This window comes from Salvelinus namaycush, chromosome 29 (assembly GCF_016432855.1).
Source record: "Salvelinus namaycush isolate Seneca chromosome 29, SaNama_1.0, whole genome shotgun sequence".
Classification (NCBI taxonomy): domain Eukaryota; kingdom Metazoa; phylum Chordata; class Actinopteri; order Salmoniformes; family Salmonidae; genus Salvelinus; species Salvelinus namaycush.
Window position 1 is genome coordinate 1917379 of NC_052335.1, and position 27507 is coordinate 1944885.

Below are 27507 nucleotides of genomic sequence, written 5' to 3' on the forward strand. Positions count from 1 at the left end.
TCATAGCCGACTTCCACCGCCGGCACCCCGGTCAACCAGGTATGCGCCCAGGTAGGACGCCAGGTGGTGCCCCTAGAGGGGGGCCACCTGCATACAGAGGGGGGCCACCTGCATACAGGTGTACAATCAGGGGTAAAGTGGCTGATCAGCAGGATAAAAAAAATTGTAGCAGCAAAATGTTTAACAGCGCACTTGTTGTTTGTGTACATGGATTTTATAATGTCGTATGTTTTTCCCCCCCAACATCACTTTCCATCCATTTGTATAGCAGACCCTCATGCTCTCTCTCTCTGTGTCTCTGTCTCTCTGTCTGTTTCGCTCTGTCTCTCTCTCTCTGTCTCCCCCTCTCTCCCTCTGCATACGCCACACATTCCATCTTCTCCTCCTCTCTTCCGGCAGCATGGGGCAATAATGGGGCATGGGGCAATAATGACAGATCCACCTGACCTCTGACCAAGGGTGACACACACTTAGGAGTGCATTAGCAGCTGAGCCTCAGGCATGCAGGGATTGACCCAGTCAGCGTTATTTCCATTGGGGACATTATGCCTGAGACCCCCACTTCAATCCCCCCTATGGTGCATGCCTGAGGCCTGAGATCGCCCCCAGGATGGATTGGATGACTGGGGTCCTCAACTATAGTAATGCATACCTCCGAGGTCTTTACATTCCCCATGTGAGTGGGTGAGGCTGGAGCTTATAGCTCCTGCTGTCTCTACCAAGCATTGCCCTCTTCCCTATCTTAGAGGTCTGAGACAGAGCCTGATGCCCATTAGTGGCAGGACGCTGGTGTAGTTCACATTTACAGGGATGGTCCAGGCCTGAGGCAACCATGTCGCTGCACACAGTCACACACATAGATTTAGGAATCATAACACTAGATTTAATAGGATCTCTATGGTCACAGACGCCAGGTCTTAGTGAGTGAGGAAACCCCATTCATCATGTCACTGTGATTACTCCTCCCTGTGTGTTAGTGCAAACTGTCATCCACTGCCTTTTTGTCCGGACGGCCATATGCAATACGCCGACGGAAAAAATGCTCCACAACTGTTAGTGACGTTGCCGTGCGTGGCAACCTATGATGGTCACAACACACTGTTGATACCAGGAAAAAAAGCTTTGACTGACGACACCCCGTAATGAACTGCTTTGAAAGGGGTGGGGAGATGAAGAGGGGAAGAGTGTTGATGGCTGGGAGACTGTCAATAGAAAAACCAGGGTTAAATGTTCCTTTTCAACTGGGAAGCTAACGCAATAGAGCAAATGGCACTGTCATCAGGTACACTAGGCGCCCCTCAGGAAGCCAAATTGGAAAAAGGCTTTACGGTCGCCAAAAGCTGCCTCGTTTTATGACCTCTCTCTCTCTGTCTCTCTCTCTGTCTTTTCCTTCCTATCAATTCAATGCAAGGGGCTTTATTGGCATGGGAAGCATATGTTAACATTGCCAAAGCAAGTGAAGTAGAAAATATACAAAAGTTAAATAAACAATAAAAATGAACAGTAAAAATGACATTCGCAAAAGTTCCAAAAGAATAAAGACATTACAAATGTCATATTACGTATACATACAGTGTTGTAACGATGTACAAATGGTTAAAGTACAAAAGGGAAAATAAATAAACATAAATATGGGTTGTATTTACAATGGTGTTTGTTCTTCACTGGATGACCTTTTCTTGTAGCGACAGGTCACAAATCTTGCTGCTGTGATAGCACACTGCGGTATGTCTCTCTGCCTGATTCAGGGCCTCACACTTACAGCTACATAAAACACATATGTTTCTATGGCTGCTCCATGACTGGCTTATCAGACCCAGAACACAGCTCGTATCAGGCCTGAATGGAACATATACCTCACCTCTGCTATGAGAAGCATATGTGAGAAGTCTATGTGATACTGTGGGGATGCCCACCTGTATTATATGATGTGTAGTTATAAGACTTTACAAGAGCTGAGGTGAATTCCAACTAGACCCCTAGCTCCTACCATCTTGCCTTCTGACTGTTTGGAGTTTGGAACCTTCTGGCTGTGTAGAATTTTCACTATACTGCTTAAACCCTGGGCCGTTTCATAACTAAAAGAGGGTCTAGGGAGAAGGTGCTAGGGGTCGATTTGGAATTCAGCTGCTGTTTGTCCTTGCACCATTGGTGACATGTTACAGCTGTCCTATCAAAAGCCTATCCTGACACCATCCTTTAAAAACAATCCAGCCCATCCATGTGTCCCATCTACACACACAGCACATCTGCCAAAAGAGTCTATAAAGAGCCTTCACTTTGTCACACTTATGCTTGTCTTTAACATCCTGGGCCTGTGTAGATTCCATCTGAGGGGCAGAGGGCTGACTGCTGAGTTTATGGGAACAAATTTCACTGGTAGGAACTATGGCTGAGCGACATGGTCAAAATACAATATCACTTTTTTTTTTTATGTTGACGTTATGTGTCACGTTCCTGACCTGTTTTCTGTTGTTTTGTATGTGTTTAGTTGGTTAGGACGTGAGCTGGGTGGGAATTCTATGTTGTGTGTCTAGTTTGTCTGTTTCTATGTCCAGCCTAATATGGTTCTCAATCAGAGGCAGATGGTAATCGTTGTCCCTGATTGAGAATCATATATAGGAGGCTTGTTTTGTGTTGGGATTTTGTGGGTGTTTGTTTCCTGTCTCTGTGATTGTCTGCACCAGATAGGTCTGTGTCGGTTTTTGCACATTTGTTATTTTGTATTGTTGTTTGTAGTGTTTTACTTGTTCTTTATTAAACATGTTTAACACTAGCCGCGCTGCACTTTGGTCCTCTCCTTCACCCCTGGAAGAAAACCGTTACAGAAACACCCACCAAACCCGGACCAAGCAGCGTGGCAACGGGCAGCAGCAACAGCAGCAGCAGTACAAGGAGGAATGGACATGGGAGGAGATTCTGGACGGAGAAGGACCCTGGGCAGAGCCAGAGGAGTGTCGCCGTCCCAAAGCGGAGCTGGAGGCATCAAAAGCGGAGAGGCGGCATTATGAGGCGCTTGCAAGGCAGAGTGGCTGGAAACCCGAGAGGCTCACCCAAAAATTTCTTGGGGGGGGGCTAAAGGGGAGTGTGGCGAAGCCGGGTTGGATACCTGAGCCAACTCCCCGGGCTTACCGTGGAGTGAGAGGGCGTCGTACTGGTCAGACACCGTGTTATGCGGTAAAGCGCACGGTGTCCCCAGTACGCGTGCTTAGCCCAGTGCGGGCTATTCCACCTTGCCGCACTGGGAGGGCTAGGTTGGGCATCGAGCCGGATGTCATGAAGCCGGCCCAACGTATCTGGCCTCCAGTACGTCTCCTCGGGCCGGCGTACATGGCACCAGCCTTACAGGTGGTGTCCCCGGTTCGCCTGCATAGCCCAGTGCGGGTTATTCCACCTCGCCGCACTGGCAGGGCTACGGGGATCATTCAACCTGGTAGGGTTGGAGAGGCTCGGTGCTCAAGAGCGCGTGTCCTCCTTCACGGTCCGGTATATCCGGCGCCACCTTCCCGCCCCAGACCAGTACCACCAGTGCCTACACCACGCACCAGGCTTCCAGTGCATCTCCAGAGCCCTGTTCCTCCTCCCCGCACTCGCCCTAAGGTGCGTGCCCTCAGCCCGGTACCTCCAGTTCCGGCACCACGCACCAGGCCTACTGTGCGCCTCCGCAGGTCAGAGTCGGCCGTCTGCTCAACGCCGCCTGCACTGCCTGTCTGCCCAGCGCCGTCTGAGCCATCCGTCTGCCCAGCGCCGTCTGAGCTGCCTGCCTGCCCAGCGCCGTCTGAGCCATCCGTCTGCCCAGCGCCGTCTGAGCCATCCGTCTGCCCAGCGCCGTCTGAGCCATCCGTCTGCCCAGCGCCGTCTGAGCCATCCGTCTGCCCAGCGCCGTCTGAGCCATCCGTCTGCCCAGCGCCGTCTGAGCCATCCGTCTGCCCAGCGCCGTCTGAGCCATCCGTCTGCCCAGCGCCATCTGAGCCATCCGTCTGCCCAGCGCCATCTGAGTCATCCGTCTGCCACGAGCCATTAGAGCCGCCCGTCTGTCCCGAGCCATTAGAGCCGTCCGTCAGTCAGGAGCCGCTAGAGCCGTCCGTCAGTCAGGAGCTGCCAGAGACGCCAGCCAGGAGCTGCCAGAGACGCCAGCCAGTCAGGAGCTGCCAGAGACGCCAGCCAGTCAGGAGCTGCCAGAGACGCCAGCCAGTCAGGAGCTGCCAGAGACGCCAGCCAGTCAGGAGCTGCCAGAGACGCCAGCCAGTCAGGAGCTGCCAGAGACGCCAGCCAGTCAGGAGACGCCAGCCAGTCAGGAGCTGCCCTCCAGTCATGAGCTGCCCTCCAGTCATGAGCTGCCCTACAGTCATGAGCTGCCCTCCAGTCATGAGCTGCCCTCCAGTCATGAGCTGCCCTCCAGTCATGAGCTGCCCTCCAGTCATGAGCTGCCCTCCAGTCATGAGCTGCCCTCCAGTCATGAGCTGCCCTCCAGTCATGAGCTGCCACCCAGTCCGGAGCTGCCACTCAGTCCGGAGCTGCCACTCAGTCCGGAGCTGCCATTAGTCCGGAGTTGCCCCTCTGTCCTGAGCTACCTCTCTGTCCTGAGCTACCTCTCTGTCCTGAGCTACCTCTCTGTCCTGAGCTACCTCTCTGTCCTGAGCTACCTCTCTGTCCTGAGCTACCTCCTAAATCATGTGGGGGCCTTGGGGAGGATTCTTAGGCCAAGGTCGTGGGCGAGGGTCGCCACTCAAAGGACGCTAAGGAGGGGGACAAAGACAGTGGTGGAGTGGTGTCCTCGTCCTGCGCCGGAGCCGCCACCGCGGACAGATGCCCACCCAGACCCTCCCCTGAGTTTTAGGGGTGCGCCCGGAGTTCGCACCTTGAGGGGGGGGTTCTGTCACGTTCCTGACCTGTTTTCTGTTGTTTTGTATGTGTTTAGTTGGTCAGGACGTGAGCTGGGTGGGAATTCTATGTTGTGTGTCTAGTTTGTCTGTTTCTATGTCCAGCCTAATATGGTTCTCAATCAGAGGCAGATGGTAATCGTTGTCCCTGATTGAGAATCATATATAGGAGGCTTGTTTTGTGTTGGGATTTTGTGGGTGTTTGTTTCCTGTCTCTGTGATTGTCTGCACCAGATAGGTCTGTGTCGGTTTTTGCACATTTGTTATTTTGTATTGTTGTTTGTAGTGTTTTACTTGTTCTTTATTAAACATGTTTAACACTAGCCGCGCTGCACTTTGGTCCTCTCCTTCACCCCTGGAAGAAAACCGTTACATTATGACAGAATTTCACAGTATTTGATGTTTTTTTTTAAAGTTCTAAATATGCTTAATGAGTAGAGCATGACCCTAGTATATCAACACATTAATTCTAAGTAATTTTAATTGGGCTTTCTCTCTTATGATTGTTTTATACTGTTCAATCCAATTTCAACCAAAAATAATTTTCTGAATTTTCATACATTTCTTTCACTCATATACTTTCCACACTGTAACACATTTGTTTTGTCTTTGTATGCCTCTATTTTGTGAAAAAGTCACGTTTCCTTTATCAGAATAATTATTCTCCTCTACGAACTCAATTGGCCCAGCGTTGTCCGGGTTTGGGCTTGGTCGGGGTAGGCCGTCATTGTAAATAAGAATTTGTTCTTAACTGATTTGCCTAGTTAAATAATGGTAAAAAAATATATATTTTAAGTATTCACAATGGGATTCAACAGCAGTTCTTACCTATGCCACAAGGGGCACCACATTTGTTTTGTCTTTGCATGCCTGTGAAAAATGCCTCTTTTGTTACAATTTCTAGGGTGCTTTTGGCACCAGCACTGGCAAGATTCATGGCAAAAAAGTACATGTATACATTCAGGGTCAGCGGGGCCAGGGTTCCCGGTCTAGAGCACGGTTTCGACTGCTCCTACAATTTTTCGTCGGTACTGCAGTTTAAATGACGCCGGAAAGACAATTTCCATAGACGGCCACATAGAGAAGTCAGATTTGAACATTCCTAATAAGACAGTTTAATCATCAACTTTGTGCACAAAACATCCATTGAATTATTAAAATAATTGTCACTGAGGCCCACATTTTTTGTGATGTGATGACGTCGTCGTTGCTCGTGCTGCTCCCTGCGCGCAGCTCCCTGCATGCAGTGAGTGCTAATGTGCATGTGATGTTGAGCCGCATAAACCGGTATAGACTGGTCCATGAATCGGCGTAAGCGAACAGCAGTAGATTACCTTGAAAACAACGGTCGGACATCTTGGACGCAGTCTCCGGTTCTTATTATACCTCAGTGATGCTGCCTCATAGGCATATGTGTGCACCCGACACTCTTGCTATCAAATTAGCAGTTCTCAACTGTAAGAAAGGACGATTGCCATCATTTTCCGAGTCCCGTCACTCAGTTATTCCATTTATATTCCATTTAACAAACCAAACACTGAAATACCGGTATGTAAGGTAAAGTAAAATTCCAAACTGGACAGTGCATCAATACCGGGTTATAGTAAAATACGGTTCACCGCCCAGCCCTAGCAGGAACCCACATGGTCTCTCTGTGGTCTCCCAATCAGCATCTGGACCTATAACCTAATCAACCATGAGAGACTGACTAAAGCACAGACATTTCTCTACTGATGTCCTTAAAAGGGACACACAGAGACAAAGACCACTGTAGACAGAGGTTGTCAAAAGGCAGTCCTTCTGAGTCCCCCCTCCGTACGCAGGTTTTACTTCCAGTATGAACGTGTGATCAGGTAATTGATATGACAGAAAAGTTAAAAAGTTGGAACAAAAGCTGTATTATGCACAGGGGCGGCCCAGGACCAACTTCCAGAAAGACACTCTTATAGCAGGACACAGAGGACTATAAGTAGGTTACATAAGGTGATGCATTAACATTTTATGTGCATCATGTAGCCTTAAACCCACTCCAGACTCCTCAGGCCTGGCACAACATGGAACATGGTGAGACAGACACACTAGGGGCCTTCATTGAAAACACTGGGCTCCACTGTATCCAGGAGGACACTGGGAACATTTTGAGATAACAAAAACTGTTAGAGCATTGGTATTTATATATATATATATAATTGTATTTATATTTTAGGAACAAAAATTCTGATTAATGTATGGGACAATAAACAAACATTTTTTGAGAAAGATAATTCGAAAAATACAATCGAATAAATGTATTTATTGGAAAAAGACTTTACGCAATGAATTTAAGTTTATTTGTTGATGTAAAAATCCAAATTTATTGATTTAAGGTTGTGCCATTAGATTTGTGGTGGGGTCACGAGAAATTCTAGTGGTAAAAATGGGGTCCCGGTGAAAAGTTTGAATACCACTGTGTTAGAGACTAAAAGAGTGTGAGAAGAAAAAGCAGGAACTGTTGATTTGATTAAGAATAAGAGAACAATCCTATTCTAACATACTCACATTGGAATCACAAAGTTGAGTGTTAATGTGGGTAACTAAAGCCCTCTCTCTCTACAGTATGGATATGTCCACATGGCACCACCCTATTCTCTATGTAGTGCACTACTTTTGACCAAGGCCCATACAGTTTAGGTCAAAAGTAGTGTACTACATACCGGATAGGGTGCCATTTGGAATGCAGATATTTCCTGGTGAAGAGGGTTGATCATCAATACTCTGATTGGGACTGGAGGCAGCTGCAGCCTTGTGGTAATCAACAATGAGGGCCCTTCAGCTACACATGTGTGCTGTTCTGTATTGTGCTTTTGCCAAGATGTATGATCATACACGCATGACTGGAGAACAAGCCATGTGACACACACGGCTGCAGTTTCATTTTGAATAAAGATTTGAATAAACAATCTTAGGAAAGGTGTCGGAACGTCCTTAACAAATGGAAGTGGTATAAGGTATTGTTTGTTGTTTGGTTAGAGTATGTGTGTGTTTGTGTGCGTTTGTGCCTGTCCGTGTGTGTGTGTGTGTGCCTATGTATGTGTGCATGTGTGTGTGCTAAAACAGTCTAGTGATAAGCAGGACAAGGGAGGAAGTAGCGTCAACGTGTTTACAGTCATGTGCTCCTCTCTCCTGCTACAGAGCCCATTCACACAAAGCCAGAAGTGGAATCTCCATTCAGAGTAGAGAGTAAATAATATGAATGCATGCTTTACATAATAATAGACATAAGCTGAGCAGGGATTCCTGCATGACAATGAAACTCGTCTTCGTGCATAATCACACAAGCCCTTTAACATGCTCCCAGCTACATCATACTGTATTTCCCAAACACAGCCCGTTACAGCTGTCTGCTTGGATTCTCTCGCCCTCGCTCTCTGCCTGCCTCCCTTTCTCTCTTTTATAGCCCTCCTCAGACTCAGTACGGACGCCAGCTGGTGTTCCCTGTGCTGAGCTGGCCCCTAGTCTGGGACTTTGGCTTTGGCCACTGGGAGAGGGTGGAGTGGGGAGGCGTGAGGCAGGTTGGGTGTTTAGGGGGTGTAAAGGGTGGGTTTGTGGCCCCTCTCTCGCATGCAAATGTTCTATAAATGGAGTGGACCGAGAGTGGAGCTGTGGGGGATTTGGGAGGAGCAGCCTAACAGTCTATTGTTCTGGGAGTGACAGACCGTTTTCATCCGGCCTCCGAGTCGGAGTCTGACTTACCGTACAGGACAGGAGGGAGGATACTTCCTTAAGCCTCCACAGTGTGACAAAGGATCATATTTACAGCTCTGTGCAGCAGGGAAAGGCCCAACGAGAGGCGTTTATTTTCATACTGGCCCGGTGTATTAGTGCATAGAGTGATTTAAAGCCATCAATGAAAGAGAAAGGGACCGGATAAGCTTTTAATATTGTTCTGTCCCCCTGTTTTTGAGAAAGTGACATGACAAAAGGCTTTTGTTCCTGTCTCTCTTTTCAAATGAAAGGTGTTCGTATTTGAGGAAATACTCTTAACCACAACATTCTGTTTTGTCAGTAGAAAGTATATAATGACGACACTTGTTCTTCAAGCCATCCGTATTTTTTGGAGTAGCCACATAGCAACATTATATTGTTTTTTTACCTGCTCTCTCAATCCTATCTGTGCTTCATAACTTCTTCCATGAGATAATACACCTCAAATAATGACTCAGAGTCTAGACCTATGAAGCGTATATTGATTGCCAATGTAATTGAATACATTGTTCACATTTAAGGCACACAAACACAACCTTGAAGAGGGAGACACATTAAAACAGACTGTCGTAAATATAACATGGGTATGCACGGCAAAGATGCGATAGGAGCCTATATTCTCCTCCAGTGAAATAGCCAGCCAGTCTGACAAGTATTGGGTCTGTCTGTCTGCCTGCCTGTCTGTCTGTCTACACAGAGTGATGAGGTATAGCTGGGTCCAGGCAATTGTTTGGTGAAGCAGAGCGAAGGGACAGTTCCTGATGCATTAACTAGTCCGTCCATGGTTCCTGTCATTCTTCCAGCTCATTGTTCAGTGTGTGTGCGCGTGCGTGCGAGTGTCAGAGGTGGATGACATCAGTTCTAATCTGCTTGAAGGGATATTCACCAGTGATTTGCAGGATTAGAGACCAGTTTCCTGGATGTCACCACAAAGCTGTGACCAAACTAACCACCACACATTAAGTAAAGATTCTTCGTTTATCCTTTTTGGCAGCAGACCCCGCCCTCAACACAAACAAACAACAACAACAGACTCAGCTGTCTCTCTCAACTGTCCCAGTCTTGTAAAGCAGTCAAGGGGAACACATCTAAAAGTTACATGAAAAAAAAGCAGCCTTTTTCGTTGAAAACCCCTGCGTCAAAAAACAAATAATAATTAGACTGTGCGGTTTTAGCCATCTTATGCCACGATTTGATGTCCCAGACAAAATGGTCACGCCGTGGGCAGACTCGGCGTAAATGATTATCAGACGTCTTTTCTCGTTCAGTGTGACAGGGTCTAGGTCTGCCGATGAAGTACCACTACGTCTTTTCTCGTTCAGTGTGACAGGGTCTAGGTCTGCTGATTCAGTACCACTACGTCTTGGTTCGTTCAGTGTGACAGGGTCTAGGTCTGCTGATTCAGTACCACTACGTCTTGGCTGGTTCAGTGTGACAGGGTCTAGGTCTGCTGATTCAGTACCACTACGTCTTGGCTGGTTCAGTGTGACAGGGTCTAGGTCTGCTGATTCAGTACCACTACGTCTTGGTTCGTTCAGTGTGACAGGGTCTAGGTCTGCTGATTCAGTACCACTACGTCTTGGTTCGTTCAGTGTGACAGGGTCTAGGTCTGCTGATTCAGTACCACTACGTCTTGGTTCGTTCAGTGTGACAGGGTCTAGGTCTGCTGATTCAGTACCACTACGTCTTGGATCGCTCAGTGTTTAATGTTGAGCATTTATCGTGTATTGTGGCTGGTGTCATGAGCCGATCCCGGTGACTGCCCAATAGGAACAATGAAGCCATGCATTTATTTATTCGACTATAGAATTGACACATCGTAAAATGAAAACTTGGTGCCAGTAAAGGGCTGTCTAGTTACAAATAACATAAATGAGCCTGTGCAGACCAGCTGGCTGGAGTGTTTACAAACATATTCAATCTCTCCCTATCCCAGTCTGCTGTCTCCACTTGCTTCAAGATGTCCACCATTGTTCCTGTACCCAAGAAAGCAAAGATAACTGAACTAAATGACTAGCACTCACTTCTGTCATCGTAAAGTGTTTTGAGAGGCTAGTTAAGGATCATATCACATCTACCTTACCTGACACCCTAGACCCACTTCAATTTGCTTACCGCCCCAATAGATCCACAGACGATGCAATCGCCATTGCACTGCACACTGCCCTATCCCATCTGGACAAGAGGAATACCTATGTAAGAATGCTGTTCATTGAATATAGCTCAGCCTTCAACACCATAGTACTCTCCAAGCTCATCATTAAGCTCGGGGCCCTAGGTCTGAACCCCGCCCCGTGAGGGGTCCTGGACTTCCTGACTTCCTGTCCTGGACTTCCTGACGGGCTGGCCCCAGGTGGTGAAAGTAGGAAACAACACCTCCACTTCGCTGATCCTTAACACAGGGGCCGCACAAGGGTGTGTGCTCAGCCGCCTCCTGTACTCCCTGTTCACCCATGACTGCGTGGCCAAGCACGCCTCCAACTCAATCATCAAGTTTGCTGACGACACAACAGTAGTGGGCTTGATTACCAACAATGACAAAACAGCCTACAGGGGGGAGATGAGGGCCCTGGAGGAGTGGTGCCAGGAAAATAACCTCTCCCTCAACGTCAACAAAACGAAGGAGCTGATCGTGGTGGTACGGTCTGCCCAACGCATCACCCGGGGCACACTGTCTGCACTCCAGGACACCTACAGCACCCGATGTCACAAGAAGGCCAAAAAGATAATCAACCACCCGAGCCACGGCCTGTTCACCCCACTATCATCCAGAAAGTGAGGTCAGTGCACAAAGCTGGGACCGAGAGACTGAAAAATATCTTCTATCTTAAAGCCATCCGACTGTTAAATAGCAATCACTAGCCGGCTACCACCTTAGAGGCTGCTGCCCTTTATACATAGACATGGAATCACTTGTCACTTTAATAATGGAACACTAGTCACTTTAATAATGTTTACATACTGCTTTTCTCATCTCATATGTATATATTGTGACCAATACATTTGATTCGGTTTTTGGTTTTCGATTGTCAAAAGCACAACGCTTGTATTGAGTAGTGACTGTGTGGAGGTGGATATGGCTATGGGCCTTTACATGCAGCGTTTCCATGTTGTGATGTGCCTTTCAATTGGAGAGTTAAGCTTTTCATTACGAGGAGCGCACGGTCACAGAGGTAGAAGGAGCCGTGTCTATCAATCATCACCATAGCAGTTGACATAGCCTACATCAACTGACGTAGCCTCGCAAGCCAATTGCAGAACGTGACGACAAAACTGAAGCAAATGGGTAGAACCTTGCACAAGGTCACGTTGCACAGTGTGACATGTAATAATCATAAAAGACTGAATCCGACGAACAGTGTGGGAAGGCCTTAACTGAGAGAGTACAGAGAGAGACAGGGCCAACCCCTGGAGGCACAACCCAGCATGTCAGAAAAGAGCCTTGGAATCAGAGGAGAAGAAAAGTAGGAGCCTTCTACACATTTCCACATTCATCTTCAGAGAATTCCTCCCCTTAGAACAAATCCCAAGAGTTTTTAAAATAAACAAGGGGTTGGTTTGGCACTGTCCTGCAACAAAGATCTGCTGACACAAAATGGTGGTTTTGTGGTTCAATGCTGGTAGATCAGACGGCACCAAACTCCACAGTCCACGTCTCAGTCTCCACCATTAACGCACAGTGACCTCAAGTAGCCACAGGAGAATCCTTCAACCCTCTAACACAGTGATGCCCAACTCCAGTCCTACGGTACCCCCAACGGTGCACTTTTTTGTGGTAGCCCCGGTCAAGCACACTTGATTCAACTTGTCATCTACTCATCAAGTACTCAATGAGTTGAATCAGGTGAGTTTGTCCGGGGCTAAAACAAAAATGTGTGCTTTTGAGGTTACTCGAGGACTGGATTTGGGAATCATTGCTCTAGCATGTCAACCATTTAGCATTGACGTAGCATAATAATGGCCTGTCTACTGCCAAATAGTAACAGTTGGTCAGCCGTTTGGACAGAAGATTCCAGAGATTTAAAAGACTAAAATATGATTTCCTGGCTCCAGGCCACTAAATAAACCGTGTGAATTGAGTTGAGCCTTAGCTGCCTCAACTTCCCATAAAGCACAGTAGTGAGCAATTAGTAGGTCTACTTAATGAATTTAACAATTAACCGTAACATTTAGAGAGGGCACACAGAAACAATTACTCCAGTGAACGCTGACGTTTCATACCGAGCATGCCCTCACTGGCACTGCTAACGATAGCACCTGATTGGCTAAACCCTAGACTCTCCAATCACAGCCACAACATAAGCCCGATGAGCTCACCGTCATAACATATACATCTGCATTCTACGCTCTCCATCTCTTGCTCCATCCCAAATGGCACAATCATTTTGACAATGAAGTTTAAAAAAAAAAAGGCCAATCAAAAGGGATTCATCAAAGAGATGCATATTACATCGATTAACTAGGGTATAGAATCCATCCGCTTGGATACAAGCCTAATAGGCTATTACTACCAGGGAGCCTCTGAGGAAAATGTCTTCGCAGCATGCATTAAACTGCAACCTGTTATGCACCTGCGATAATTAGCTTCAGCTCTGTGGCATAGCACGCTGTGCAGTGTGCTACACACACACATGTATACACACACACACACACACACACATGTATACACACACACACACACACGCGCGCGCGCGCACACGCGCACACACACACACACACACACACACACACACACACACACACACACACACACACACACACCAGCATTTACTCTTCTAGACAAACCCATACATGTTCGATAAATGCTTACGGTATAAGAGGTGGCGAACCACAAAACACATCAAATGCCTGTGGTATATCTATATCAAAACGTAATGTGAGATATACACATGGCTGTGTGTGAGTGTGTCAGAGGAATGTACTAACTGGTTGTTTAGGCTAATGAAGGTTTGGATCCAGCCAGGTATGTAGAGCCTGAGGGACATGGCCTAGGCCACAGACAGACACAGTGTGGTTTATTACAGGTTAATTCCTGCCAGGCACAGCCACTACAAAGCCACTCAGTCAGGTACAGTGGCACATCAACACCTGTGTGGTCCCCATGATCAAAGCCTCTCAGCACAGCACAGCCCTGCCCCGATGCATTGGAAATTGACTAATTAGAGAGGAGAGAGGGGGAGGGGGAGATGGGTGTGGATTCTATGGCACAGTTGTGTTCGTTCCTTACCTTCCTTACCCCTGCCCTTATATTATCTTCAGACAGGCTAATCATGGTCCCCTCTCTCTATTTCTCTCCCTCTCTCACTATCGCTCACACACACACACACACACAATTACTCACTCTCACCCTGTGGCCCATGGAACCATTCTGACGTTGAGTAGGTCAAAATAAATGACAATTTTTTTCAGGGCAGTTGGTAGGTAAGCGGGTTAGGCCTAGCCCTCTCGTCATTCTATTAAACGACTCAGATGTCTCATGCTGTCTTAGATGTGTCTTAAAGAGGGAAGGGTGATAGTGTCACTGTGTCAGTCGGACTGCTGTTGGTGGTCTTACACCCTGGTGGTGGTGCTAACTACCTGAACACCCATGGTATCCTTCCAGGGACATGGGAAAGGTCATCCAAACATCATATCCTGTCTATGTTGCTTTACTGCTGCTGATGTATGACGCTGCAGGCTGGGCCAGTGCTCTGGAGGGAGCACCATCCTCCCTCATCCCCTCTGCTTAACACTATCTTCACAGGGAATGGATTACACCATCCATTTGACACAGAGACCGTGGGGACTGGGGAGACAGGGGCCAGGGCTGGGAAAACACGCCGGAGAACGTGCTCTGTCAAGTTTTATAAGACTATGAAAAAGAGGGGCAATATTTCATGGTTATGCAGTAAAAACATGCACGCAGGCATGTAGCACATGCACCACTAACCTTCATAGAAAACCATTATTAATATAGGATTGAGCTCTTCAGACACTTGATCCTAAAGATTGGACTCATTTGAGAACTATATTGCAATTTTCAAAGAATAGGCCTTCTGAAAGAACACATTATCATACATTATACTAGGCTATAACTTGTAGGTCGGTACGGTGTGCAATATTATGCATCTTTGCCAGAATTATGCAATAATCCGCAATAATCTCAACCTGCACTCTGCCACTTAACCCCCTAATATGGCACCGATCCCAGGCTACATGCAGCAAGACAAGCACGGTAACTAATCTTTACCTCCATGGCAAATTGTGCCGTGCCAAGGTCCCCGGTGCATGACCCCTGACTATGTACTATAACCGCAACGATTGTGTGTTTTGATTGTACACTAAGTGATTTTCTGTGAGCTCCAATCATTGGCAACAGAATAGATTTGTATAACGATCTCCTCTGTAATCAACCCGACTGTGATCTACAGGCGATCGGGATGTGTGCAATCTGGTTCCTGACACAGACAGATGCTGGAGCCTGCTCTCTTGTCAATCTCTATCCTACAGGGGCACTTGATTGCTTCATTTGCTTTCCCATCCACGTTGCAGAACGGGATTGATTCCTTACGATGTTGAAGCTGTAGTACTGTATATATCAAGGCCACTTATGATTCATATTCAGCAATGTTAACTGAACTGCTATCCGACCTCTGGACATGAACCTAGCTGGATATTTATTGGTTTTGACACTGGAGCAGAGTCACAATAAATACATGTTTACGGCTGCCTGTGAGCAAAGATTCTCTCTCTATCTCTCGCTCTCGGTATCCACAGGCTCTAATAGAAACCCCTGGGGAAAGTAGAGCCTTCACCTCATAGTGAAGGGTATGCATGGATTATCCTGCCTGTCATTCCAATCTGTTAATCCCTTTTCAGGCATTTTCCACCCGCTTCCTGAAAAAGCACAATAACCACTGTTATGGAAATCATGGATTATAATACTGTATCTAAATAGCTCCATGACCTCCTGACCTTTCAATTTAGGCCTATTTTATTCACACGCTGTAGAAAGAGTAAATGCACCTAAAGAAATTCATAAATTCATTACTGAGTGTATAAATAGAGTACATTTTTAGTGTGAATGTACAGATTAATGTATTTTCAACTAATTTGTGATACCTTGAGATAGTTAGGATGTAACGATTGTCGTCGGGAGAAGGACAGGAGGACCAAAGTGCAGCGTGGTACGTATCCATAATACTTTTAATAAAGATGAACACGCGAACAAAAACAACAAAACGACCAACGAACAGTTCTGGAAGGTGCAACAAACACTAAACAGAAAATAACCACCCACAACTCAAAGTGGGAAAACAGACTACCTAAGTATGGTTCTCAATCAGAGACAACGATTGACAGCTGCCTCTGATTGGGAACCATACCAGGCCAAACACAATAGAAATAGAAAACATAGACATACAAACATAGAATGCCCACCCACATCACACCTTGACCAAACAAAAAATAGAAACATACAAAGCAATCTATGGTCACGGCGTGACATAGGAATTGATTTTGGTATAATATTTAAGCTTAAGAACACAGCATTAGCCATGTCAAACTGCAACATTTTATTTAAGCTCCATTGCAAAATGTGTAGAATTGCAGGAAATTAGCTTTAAAACGACTGCCAAGACTATATTTTTTACTTACTCTTTGGTCTGTGTATGTTTTTTCACCGCTCAACCCTTACGGTGGGTCTCGACTCAAAAGACACCTCAATTGGTGGGTCACGAAGCAAAAAAGTTTGGGGACCCTTGCTCTGATATTGATCATGGACATAGCTTTCTCATCCACAGACCATGATGCTGTATGTTCACGCAAACAGCCAGTCTGAAGGCTGCTGAAGCCATCCCAGTATTACCAGAATAGCTCTGATTACGTATCTGATAATATATCCGTCATTTATGACTGATCAGGAACTGATCAGGAAGAACAGAGTGGAAAACGAAAAGACTGCAGTGGCCAGCGACAACACAGCCTGGCCGCTTTCTTTAAAGGTGTTGCCATCTCTGTAAGTGATACGGATGTGCCATGTGATGGACCTACAGTTCATTCGGAAAGTATTGAGCCCCCTTGACTTTTTCCACATTTTGTTACATTAAAGCCCTACTCTAGAACGGATGAATTTGTATTTTTTTTTGCAATCCACAAACAATACCCCATAATGACAAAGCGAAAACAAGTTTTTAGAAATGCCTTATCACATAAGTATTCAGACCCTTTGCTATGAGACTCGAAATTGAGCTCAGGTGAATCCTGTTTCCATTGATCATCCTTGAGATGTTCCTACGACTTGATTCCACCTGTGGTACATTCAATTGATTGGACATGATTTGGAAATGCACACACCTGTCTATATAAGGTCCCACAGTTGACAGTTCAAAAACCAAGCCATGAGGTCAAAGGAATTGTCCATAGAGCTCCGAGACAGGATTGTGTTGGGGCACAGATCTGGGGAAGGGTACCAAAACATTTATGCAGCATTGAAGGTCCCCATGAACACAGTGGCCTCCATCATTCTTAAATGGAAGAAGTTTGGAACCACCAAGAAAGACTCCTACTAAGCTGGCCGCCCGGTCAAACTGAGCAACCGGGGGAGAAGGACCTTGGTCAGAGAGGTGACCAAGAACTTGATGATCACTCTGACAGTTAGAGTTCCTCTGTGGACATGGGAGAACCTTCCAAAAGGACAGCCATCTCTGCAGCACTCCACCAATCAGGCCTTTATGGTAGAGTGGCCAGACGGAAGCCACTCCTCAGTAAAAGGCACATGACAGCCAACTTGGAGTTTGCCAAAAGGCACCTAAAGACTCTCAGACCATGAGAAACAAGATTCTCTGGTCTGATGAAACCAAGATTGAACTCTTTGGCCTGAATGCCAAGCATCACGTCTGGAGGAAACCTGGCACCATCCCTACGGTGAAGCACGGTGGTGGCAGCATCCTGGTGTGTGGACGTATTTCAGCGGCAAAGATGAACAGGGCAAAGTACAGAGAGATCCTTGATGAAAACCTGCTCCAGAGCACTCAGGACCTCAGACTGGGACGAATGTTCACCTTCCAACAGGACAATGAACCTAAGCACACAGCCAAGACAATGCAGGAGTGGATTTGGGACAATTCTCTGAATGTCCTTGAGTGGCCCAGCCAGAGCCCGGACTTGAACCTGATCTAACATCTCTGGAGAGACCTGAAAATAGTTGTGCAGCAACGCTCCCCATCCAACCTGACAGAGCTTGAGAGGATTTGCAGAGAAGAATGGGAGAAACTCCCCAAATACAGGTGTGCCAAGCTTGTAGTGTCATTCCCAAGAAGACTCGATGATGTAATCGCTGCCAAAGGTGTTTCAACAACGTACTGAGTAAAGGGTCTGAATACTTATGTAAATGTAATATTTCCAATTCATATTTTTTTTAATAAATTAGCAAAAATGTTTAAAAAAATGTTTTTGCTTTGTCATTATGGGGTATTGTGTGTAGATTGATGAGGGGAAAAAACGATTTAATACATTTTAGATTAAGGCTGTAACGTAACAAAATGTGGAAAAAGTCAAGGGGTCTGAATACTTTCCGAAGGCACTGTATATCTTGCCAGTATAGAATTAGACAGCAGAGTGTGTACTGTGGCTTCAACTTCACAGCAAATATGCCATGATATATTTTGAAACAATTGCATTTTTTGTACCTGTAAATGCTTAAGTCAATTATTAGATAGAGCATTTGATGCATTTGCACTGTGTTTCTGGGTAATTCAAACAGTCTATTTAGGTCCACAACTTCACACAACCAGGTATTCAAGTATGACAGAAGCTGCTTAAAAGCCACTCGATCACGTGAGACAAAAAACAGTGGGAGAACATCCCAGTGAAATGAGAAGGCCAGCTGCATACAGTGTTACACTGCTTTCCCACATTTTCACTTGTTCTCTGGAGAAGGGGTGTCATCACTGTCTGTCTGTGGGCCGCCTGGACGGAAAGCCAGCCATTAAAATATCCTGTCGTGCTCTGATAAAACAATCAGACACGCCATTCTCAATGGTGAAAATCCGTGGCAGGCTACTCCTTCAATTGCCAGAAAATGCCAATGAATTGACAAGACTGAAGGTGCATATACATCAGATGTTTTGAGTATTTCTCCAGTTCCTATGGCAGCTGGGGAAGAGCTTCACATTCTGTACAGCACTGAGTTCACAGTCCTGAGGCCACATTAGCCAAAATGATAATGTTACATTCTGGTAGTGTACAGGAGCTAGAACCATTGAGACCCAGAGGGGCTGTACTACTGTATGGTCTGTTTCCTCTTGTCAACTCTGATCAGGATCAGCCCAGCTCAGCTAGTGTTTGACAAGCAGGTCAAACCCACTAGTGGTCAAAGATCAGGGAGCTAGCTAGCGACCTAGCCACAACACACCCAGATGTTATTCAGGTTCTCAAGTGCTGGTGTTTATTACACGGTACCAAGCCTGGTAACAAGTCTGTTTGTGCTGTATCGCAAACTCCTATAGAAGATGAAAATACAATGACCGTAGGAGTTGGCATGATAGCACTAACAGATCTGGGATATATTAAACGGCCTCTAAGTGGTATTTTAAAGGAGACTAGGAGTAAAATAATTTGAGGGTGTTTTGTCTGAAAGGAATGAGTGTGGTCCATCCCTCTATGACCCTACATCCTCTCCTTCCCCCTACTCTATCCTTTACATAAACAATGACTGCACTTCACCTCACCAATTGACTTTCTCTCCCTGACTCAAGACCGCAAGGGCCGTCCTTGACATTTTATGACTTCCTTTTTACGAGCCAGTGGTTAATTACACCTTTTAAAGGGTAAAGCCGAAGCCATGGCAAACACCAGAGCCGTTTTGTTCTGATGGGCCTCCGCTTCCCATCTCGTGGCAGCAAGCCATCCAGTACGGTGCAGTGCAACATGGAGAACACAAATTGCTGGCAGAAATATAGGCTGAATGAAAATTCTTTACCGAATGACTCGGCTGCCTGCAGTATCAATAATGAAAAAGCTCTTTATTATGTAAAAACGGAGCCTAACGTCTCGTCTTTGTGAGAAAGCAGAGAGATGGTTAAGAGGTGTAGTTTATCTGGGGCTATATTCAGTGGGGAAGAACGATATGGATGATGCATGCTATACAATTGTAATATAGAAATGTCTATTATTTTAGGTAGTACTACACTATAACACATTAGTATCACATTGGTATGACCACCATACTAATATCTGAAACATTCTGGAAGTTAAGCCCCTATAGACAAGCCCGGTTTTTCACACTATGGCTTGGCAGTACTTCAGTCTGGTTTCTATAGCCACAATGCAGGGGTACTGAGGTGGACCGTGGTCAGGTTCTCATTAGGCCAACAAGAGGCCATCTCCAACAGAAAGCTAATTTCCTGAAAGGCGAGGAAGCTGGGATGTTAATTATAGTTAGAGAACTAAGAAAGGAAGCGAGGTGAGAGTGAAGCATGCAAGGTGACGATCTCAAATTGGCAAGGAGCATTTAAGCCACAAGCCTCACATGAACTCCGTGCATACTGAATCAACTGCTCTCAGGTTTGAACAAATGGTGTAAAGTTGCCCCTGATCTAGAAACAGCTTACCCTTCCTAAATTCTAACCTTAATCATTAAACTGACCTAAGATCAGTTCAGCAGCCCAATCCTCTTTCCACTCACTGATTCCAGCCCAGTTTTCTGTTTGAGCAGCAAAAACAATGTGTTATCTCTTTACAATCATCCTCGCTGCATGACACCCAATGGTTTTATCACCATCCTACCAGGACAATGCTGGACACTTGCCTTCCAGTGGTATTCAATGGGCGGAAATTGGAAATCCAAAACACAGCACTAGTGAAAAGATGTGGCTCCATCAGCCTGTAGCCAAACAATGGTGGCATCTCCATGTGTTTCACTTCCACTTCCTAACCACACAGACACAGGGCTTATAGAGGAGAGAGATTATTATGGTGGAAGATAGGACAGGGGCTGCTATATCTAAAACCCTACAACACGAACATTCATTGACTGCCAGATTGTGAACGCCACTGTAACTAAAAGTGGAGAGATTCAAATCAGCGTAGCGAAGCCATAACATTTAACCAGCTATCCTTCCTATCCATTCCACCTCATGTGTTAAAGAGAAAATATAGGCTCGAGCTCCATCCCGTTTACTGCTGCTGTTTATGCATCCCTTTTGGCGCATGAAGACAGGGCAATCTTTCAAATTGCTCCATTGAACTCAATTGAACAGCTCCACTTTCATTTGCATAAATGCCATGACTTGACCACAAATCTCTTTGTGTTTTAGGGGCAGAGTTACACTGGGTATGTGGTTCAATATGGCTAGATGTATCTTGTAGATAGCATAGACTGGATACAGAGAATATGCTACCCCCCCTCCTTCTGTCTCCTCAGCCTCCATGCTCTGGAATGGCAACAGTGTCACCACAACACAGCGAGGGGACGAGCCATGGCGCTCCAAATCCCTGATTACTGCTGCAGCTCTCCCAGAGAAAAGCAACAAAGCTCTAATTGTAGGCCTCCCTAACCTCAGGCACCGGTATGGGAAGAAAATATAATTTCAGTTTATTGGTTTTCCTCTTTTTTTTTTAAAAGCTTTTGTCGTTCATGGTGTCAAAGTCTTTTCTCAGTTAGGAAAATGCAAAGACGAATTCGAAAGGACTAGTATAAGCGTATTATCTAAGTAGCTATTAGCAAGTCATATGGCTGCACCGCACACATCAATTACACGCCAAACACCATCTTTACTGCTAGTATCGTTCCCCAATGAGAGATCTAGAACAGTGCAATCATAGGAGATGTGTTTACATTCAGGAGCAATGATAACCCGTTTCTCTCTCCTAGACAAGGGCTCCCTGTGGTCGAGATAAGGATCATGGGTATTTATGTCTCCCAGTAGAGTACTTGTAGTGAAGCGTTGGCTTACGGTCCTATAGCCTCACAAGAACGTGGCAGTCAACGACACTTCAGAGGATCGTCACTGAGCTATGCTGCCGGAAGTACTGTGTCTAGCACACAAGCAAACAGGGAAACACCGCAAACAGCTGAACACCAGACACTGAACCTTCTACACAACCTATACTGGCTTATCTATGCTGATATACTGTGTAAGCCTCGTTGAGACAGCTATCTTGTCGACTGTCAGTAGCTCTGGTCTATTTCCCCCACTACCATCTCCATCGAGTAGATGTCTCGTCTCAAGGGCAGAGAAAGGAGAACCGTTCACTGACCAATCAGAGGCCAGCTGGTGACAGTTCCATCACTGAGGGCTCCTCACACTTAACTCGATCCTGAGGAGAAAAGCACTGGTCTGGATCACATTCTACTGCAGGGTTTCACACACAAATACTGTGTACACGCGCACACGCACACACACACACACACACACAAAGACCTTGAACCTTTCATTCCACTCCAAAGCTTCAATGTCAAAGCTTTAGCTCTAAATAAATATAGCCTTCAAAGGGAGGGATAGTTTAACCCTCTGGAGGCAACACTTTGTTTCAGGGTGATGTAAACCCATAATCCCATAAAAATCCCAAATCTCGGTGGGATTCCAATTTATGAGAAAAGGATAATGGTCGGAATACAAACGAAGCAGAAGAAGTGCTGACAAAACACCTAAATTAACAGTCTCCAGACTTATTGAAATTTGATCCCGGATAAATCCCAAATAAATTCTAGTGGAAAGCTTCCAAAAACATGTGCATAGGATAATCCTCTGAAATGCTCTGTAGAGTAAAACACTGATCTCTTCAGGAATGGTTGACATCTCTCATCTAATTATCGACATGAAATGCACGCCCGTGTTGACAAAAGCCGTGTGTGTGTGCGTTTCGCTCGCTCACTACTAACAGAGTTGTCATTGAGTAAGCCCTCAACAGGCGGAGCATCTGATGTTGAGCTAGTGATCTGGTATAAAGATGCTCTCGATCTGCCTCCTCACATGAGTTCCAGCAGAAAAACAGCAGCTTGGACACCCTCCATTTAAAGTGCTGCTAATCATTGACGACACATAATAATCAACTCAAATGGCCTGGACCATTATGGGCGTGTCGCAGGTTGATCCACCAATTCCTCAAAGGGGTCTGTGTCGAGGTGAGAAACCCTAGACAGGTAAGTGTGAATCAATCAACCAAGTACAAGTCCGTCCCTCTCTCTGTACATACAGGAAATCAGAGAGTGAATGAAGGCTCTTCCTGACCATTGATCCACAGCAGTCAGCCATTACCAAGGCAGCACTCACTAACTCACACAACCCCAGGGGAAAATAGGGCCAGACAGGGCTCTCCTGAGTCCTGACATACAGTAAATGGCTCAGCCTCTGATCAATAACCACTTCATCTGAGATGCATATGGGCATTTCCATGTAAAAGGACTCATGAGCACCAACGTGAAATTCATAGGAGCATGTCAAATCTGGTGTCATATGAAAGCTAAGAGTCTTTTTTTATTTTTATTAAGGCAGATATACATGTTTCAATATGTTATTTCCTAAATAGTAGAAATAAGCAAATTAGCTTTGATTTCTGCTCAAACAGATGGAAAATGGGTCTTAAAAACAACTACCAGAAAAAGTCTCAAAATGTATCAGAAATACATCAAAACACAATAATGTTGAAGTAAAGACCCCTGCCAACTAATATCAACACTTATATTTTGTTTTAAAGTGTGTAACAAACATATGTTCCAATTTCTCTCCCTCACGAGGGGAGAGGATAATGAAAATTCACTGAAGTAACAACTAAAAGTAGACCTACCAATTAGTCGCAGTGTTTTCACTAATATCTATTTGGTTTATGAATTATTAAGTGACTCAAACTCGAAATTCCGTTACCAAATGGGAAATGATAGTAGTCATAAACCACAGTTGGGTCACCTGCTACAGTTCTCGCTTCCACCTGCATACATGTTATGTTCAGCTCATAACGGTCTTCTTTCTCTTTCGTCTGGTGGTCAAAGCAAATGTGAAAACCGTCTGGACAACCCCTCCCTCTCTCTGCCGCCCTCTTCTCCCTCCCCAGTGAACGTCACCTCTCTTTGTGACACCGTGAGCCCCCTCTCTTTCCATGTACTGTAACCAGCATCCTTACCCAATGAGCACTGATGACACCGGATGTTCATGGACGTTGAAAAGTAGTTGAAATTTGGTCAGTCTGCCATGGCCTTGAATTCAACGTCCACAGACATTGTTTTTTGGTACGGTCTGGACCGGCCTTGCTTAGGCCCAAACGTAGATCAATGATTGCTTCACTAGACCAATAGATGCCTGTGTTTTGCAAGTTTGGAGAGCACAGTACAGTACAGTACAGTACAGTACAGTAGAGTACAATACAGTAAATGTTAACGTTCAGTCGAGTATAGTCTAGCACACTAGAGTTGAGTACGCTATAATGTACTGTATTGTACTGTACTCTACTGTAGTGTCCTGAACTATACTCTACTTTACTCTACTGTACTGAACTCTACTCTACTGTGCTGTGCTGTACTGAGCTGTACTTTGATGTCCAAACCTGTGAAACACAGAGGTCTATGATTGGTTCTGGACCAACCAAATGTGGTCTTGTTTGGGGCACAGCTCATTAAAATAATAGCCAGTGTGTAGAATAATACCCAAATATACAAAGTAGGATATTGCATATTTCTACCTTTGTGTAGCTTTATAGGATACATCACCATAAAGAGCATGACATTCATACCATAATTATGCATTTCTGTGTAGTACAGATCAGGGACTCATAAAGAAATGATGTTTCGTCAATTCTGTTACTTGGTGTAAATCCACTTCATTTACTGTAGTTCAATAACCAAAAGATAATTTAAAAAAGATAATCTACCTCAAGGTGTCCTGACATAGCCAATGTTCCCTCTAAGCTGTGTGCGCGCACAGCAGCCAAGACTACTGCACAGCTCCCAGGGACTGGCACACAGAAATATCAGCGCACAGAGACTGAAGCACGAGACTGAACTTCACTCAACTTTCTAGAGCAGTGGTCACCAACCGTAAAACTCCAAGACATTCCTAGTTGATCGCCAAACATTTCTGTAAAAAACTCAACGATAAAGCCTTATGTTCCTATTGTTTTGGGGAGGTCTCAGGCTGTTGGCGGTAGGTGCACCCGATTCAGCTGGGTAGGCAAACTGTTGCCATTTTGAACCATTTCATGTGTCTGAAGGTACAAACTGTGCCTTCCCGGCGGGCCCAGAGAACAAATAATGTGCACTATGGGCCTACTGCTGGCCAATCGGATGGCTCAGATGACCGTGTCCGCAGTAACATAGCAGGCATAAAAGAAAGCTACAGCAAAGTTGATTCAAAATGTTTAAAACCATGACTAGAAAGAGACTGTCAACGAATACAACGAATAAAGCTGCTGTTTTTATGAGTGAGTTCATGTTTAAGTTCTTACTCAGCACTGTCAACACTTTGTATTCAACACTTTTATAACCCATAAAATGCGCGTTCTTCCTATTTCTCCTCAGCGCTACAACAACCACTGCTGTGACGTAGTGTCCCAATGAGTGACAGAACACTGAGTAAATCACGGCGCAAGAACCAACCCCTGCGCTTCATATTTTCCGCTGGCTGCCCCACCACCGCAGAAAGCACTGAGTTAGGCTGAAACACCTGCATTTTGGAGTTGCCTTAAGAAAGCAAAAAAGAGACCATCTTAGTATACAGCTTTATAAACACTTAATTTTTACATTGTTTGCAAAATGATATGTGACACGTATTAATGCCAAAATAACATGCAAACAATGTTTGGTGGCTCTGCACCACCTGGCCTGAATGAAGGAACGCCACTGGGTGTGATCATATAGTCGACCTCAAATTTTGAAATATATATTTTTTAAATGTCCCGAACTACAATGCATTGGCAGGACAATTCAAGCAAAGCCAATATGCAGTGACAATGTATTAGGCCTATAGCTTACTGCACGTTTTAATTGATTAATGTTGCATAAGCATGTGTTTTTTTAAGTCATGTTAAAGAAAATCTGAGCGGTAGATCTCATCTTGCATTTTGACTCAAAGTGATCTCGTCTCAGAAAAGGTTGGTGACCACTATTCTAGATTTTTTTCCCTGTTAACACTATCAACGTTTCCCTTTACTGTGGCAATTGTGATCAAATCAAAGCAATATTGGCCACTTTCAATGCAACATACCGAAACAAAACAAACTATGCAATATATTTCGTTGTAGGCAGAACGCATCGGAGTAGGATTCTATTGCATTGACACGCACTGGTGCCTCATAAACAATCAGAGCTGCAGTAGGCCTATATGAAAATAGACCATTGCCATATATGGATCGGTGCCATTTACTTTGAACTGGACTGTGTTTACAGCATGAGCTTTAGTGAGTAGATGCGCTTATTTTGAGATCAAAGAGAGAGCTGCATGTAGCCACGTGTGCACATTTTGTTCATATCCTTTGCTAGTTAGTGAGTTATTAGCCCAGTTATAGATCATTTGTAGTCAGTAATAAGGGAGTGATTGCTTCCTACAAGAGCACAAAACATGTACGTTTCTTGACATCTTTGAAAAGCAAGTCAGATAATGAGCTTTTTTTTTTCTTATTAAAGGGTCAGTATTGCATTTTGAGACAGGCTTGAATAAGCTAAGTAGCCAAAAGGCAGAGGGTAGCCTAATTTGTCTGATTCTCTGTAATAATGGTATGGAAATAATATTACATTTTATTTTGCAGAGTGGTATGTTGCATCAAACAACACAACAACATTTTCAGTCACTTCCTTGTCTGAAGGACAAATAAATAAACAGGTTAATTTCTCAAGGAATGTAGACCTACATTGAACGCCACACATTGGGTGCTACTGTAGGCTGAATGATAGAACAGCTATTTCCATGTTAAAATGTTATGGGATGCATTTTCTCCATTGTTTTTGATGGTAGGCCACTCTGGTAGGCCTACATTGTGATCAAATAGCCACAGTAGCCCACATGGACACTGTTACAACTGTAATTCCAAGCAGGTACAGCCTCACTGTTCACAGTAAGCGCGCTGGAAGTTGCACACAATTTTCACAACGTTCAAGTTTGCTCTCAGCAGACCTGAAATTTGCTCAGTGCCGAAAAAAATATGAGGGAACATTGTAAGGAACAATTTGTTTTTGTTTGGCATACCAGTACAACATCTGAGTCTCAGCGCAATTCCGTTACAATGAAACTGCCCATATCTATGATGCCCAAACCCGACATGTATTTCATGAGTAGTATCTTGCTCTGATTCAAAAAGCTTTGGTTGATGGATGATCCTTTGAGTGGCATGAGATTGAGTATAAGGTTGTTATGCATTGGCTATAAAGCTTTCCAGTAAGAGGTAGCCTTGATGGTGATCTTACCTTGTTTGAGTATGGCGGCCTGGCGAGGTTGACTCCATCTTTGATTAGTTTATCTCTAATCATGATCTTCAGCTTCAATTTGGGGTAAATCACCAACTCCCTCCGCTTGCCAAGCGTCAGGTTCCTCTGTGCGCCCAGATACGCGCCCCCTTTTCCCCCTACCCGGTCACTGTTCGATTCGGTCCAAGACTTGGACGCCCGCAGTTTGGAATCGTACTGGTCCACCAGATGGCTGGTGTACATTTCAGACGCCGGGGGCATCGGCTCAAGCGTAAAATACAGCCCCGCCGCCGTTTCCTTATCCTCGTCTTTCAGCCTTTTCACCGCGTCATGGATCCGTTGCCGGTGGTACGGTATGTATACACCGATAGCATCCAGGTCGGGGTCTCCAATTTGTTTGCAAACTTCCAGATCATCGTAGCCGTTATCCACGAAGGACTCCACATACATAGAGAGCTGGAGGGTCTTCAACCACTCAAACACGATAACGGGTCCGGTGCTTGTCAT

At 45.3% G+C, this 27507-nt stretch overlaps 1 protein-coding gene across 1 annotated transcript; it reads right to left on the reverse strand.

Annotated features, from left to right (window-relative positions):
- On the reverse strand, positions 1-27507 carry LOC120023920 (sterile alpha motif domain-containing protein 5-like). The gene is made up of 2 exons (XM_038968023.1): positions 27001-27507; positions 1-72 (listed from the first exon to the last, which is right to left on the reverse strand). The coding sequence occupies exons 1-2, from the start codon at positions 27505-27507 to the stop codon at positions 1-3; spliced, it is 579 nt and encodes a 192-aa protein (XP_038823951.1).

What these genes read in the sequence shown, in the direction of transcription:
- LOC120023920 (XM_038968023.1), bottom strand. Translation starts at nt 27,507, where the DNA reads ATGACAAGCACCGGACCCGTTATCGTGTTTGAGTGGTTGAAGACCCTC. An exon ending in GGCCGCCATACTCAAACAAG is followed by an intron (nt 73 to 27,000) that starts GTAAGATCACCA and finishes GCCCCCCTCTAG; the next exon opens with GGGCACCACCTGGCGTCCTA.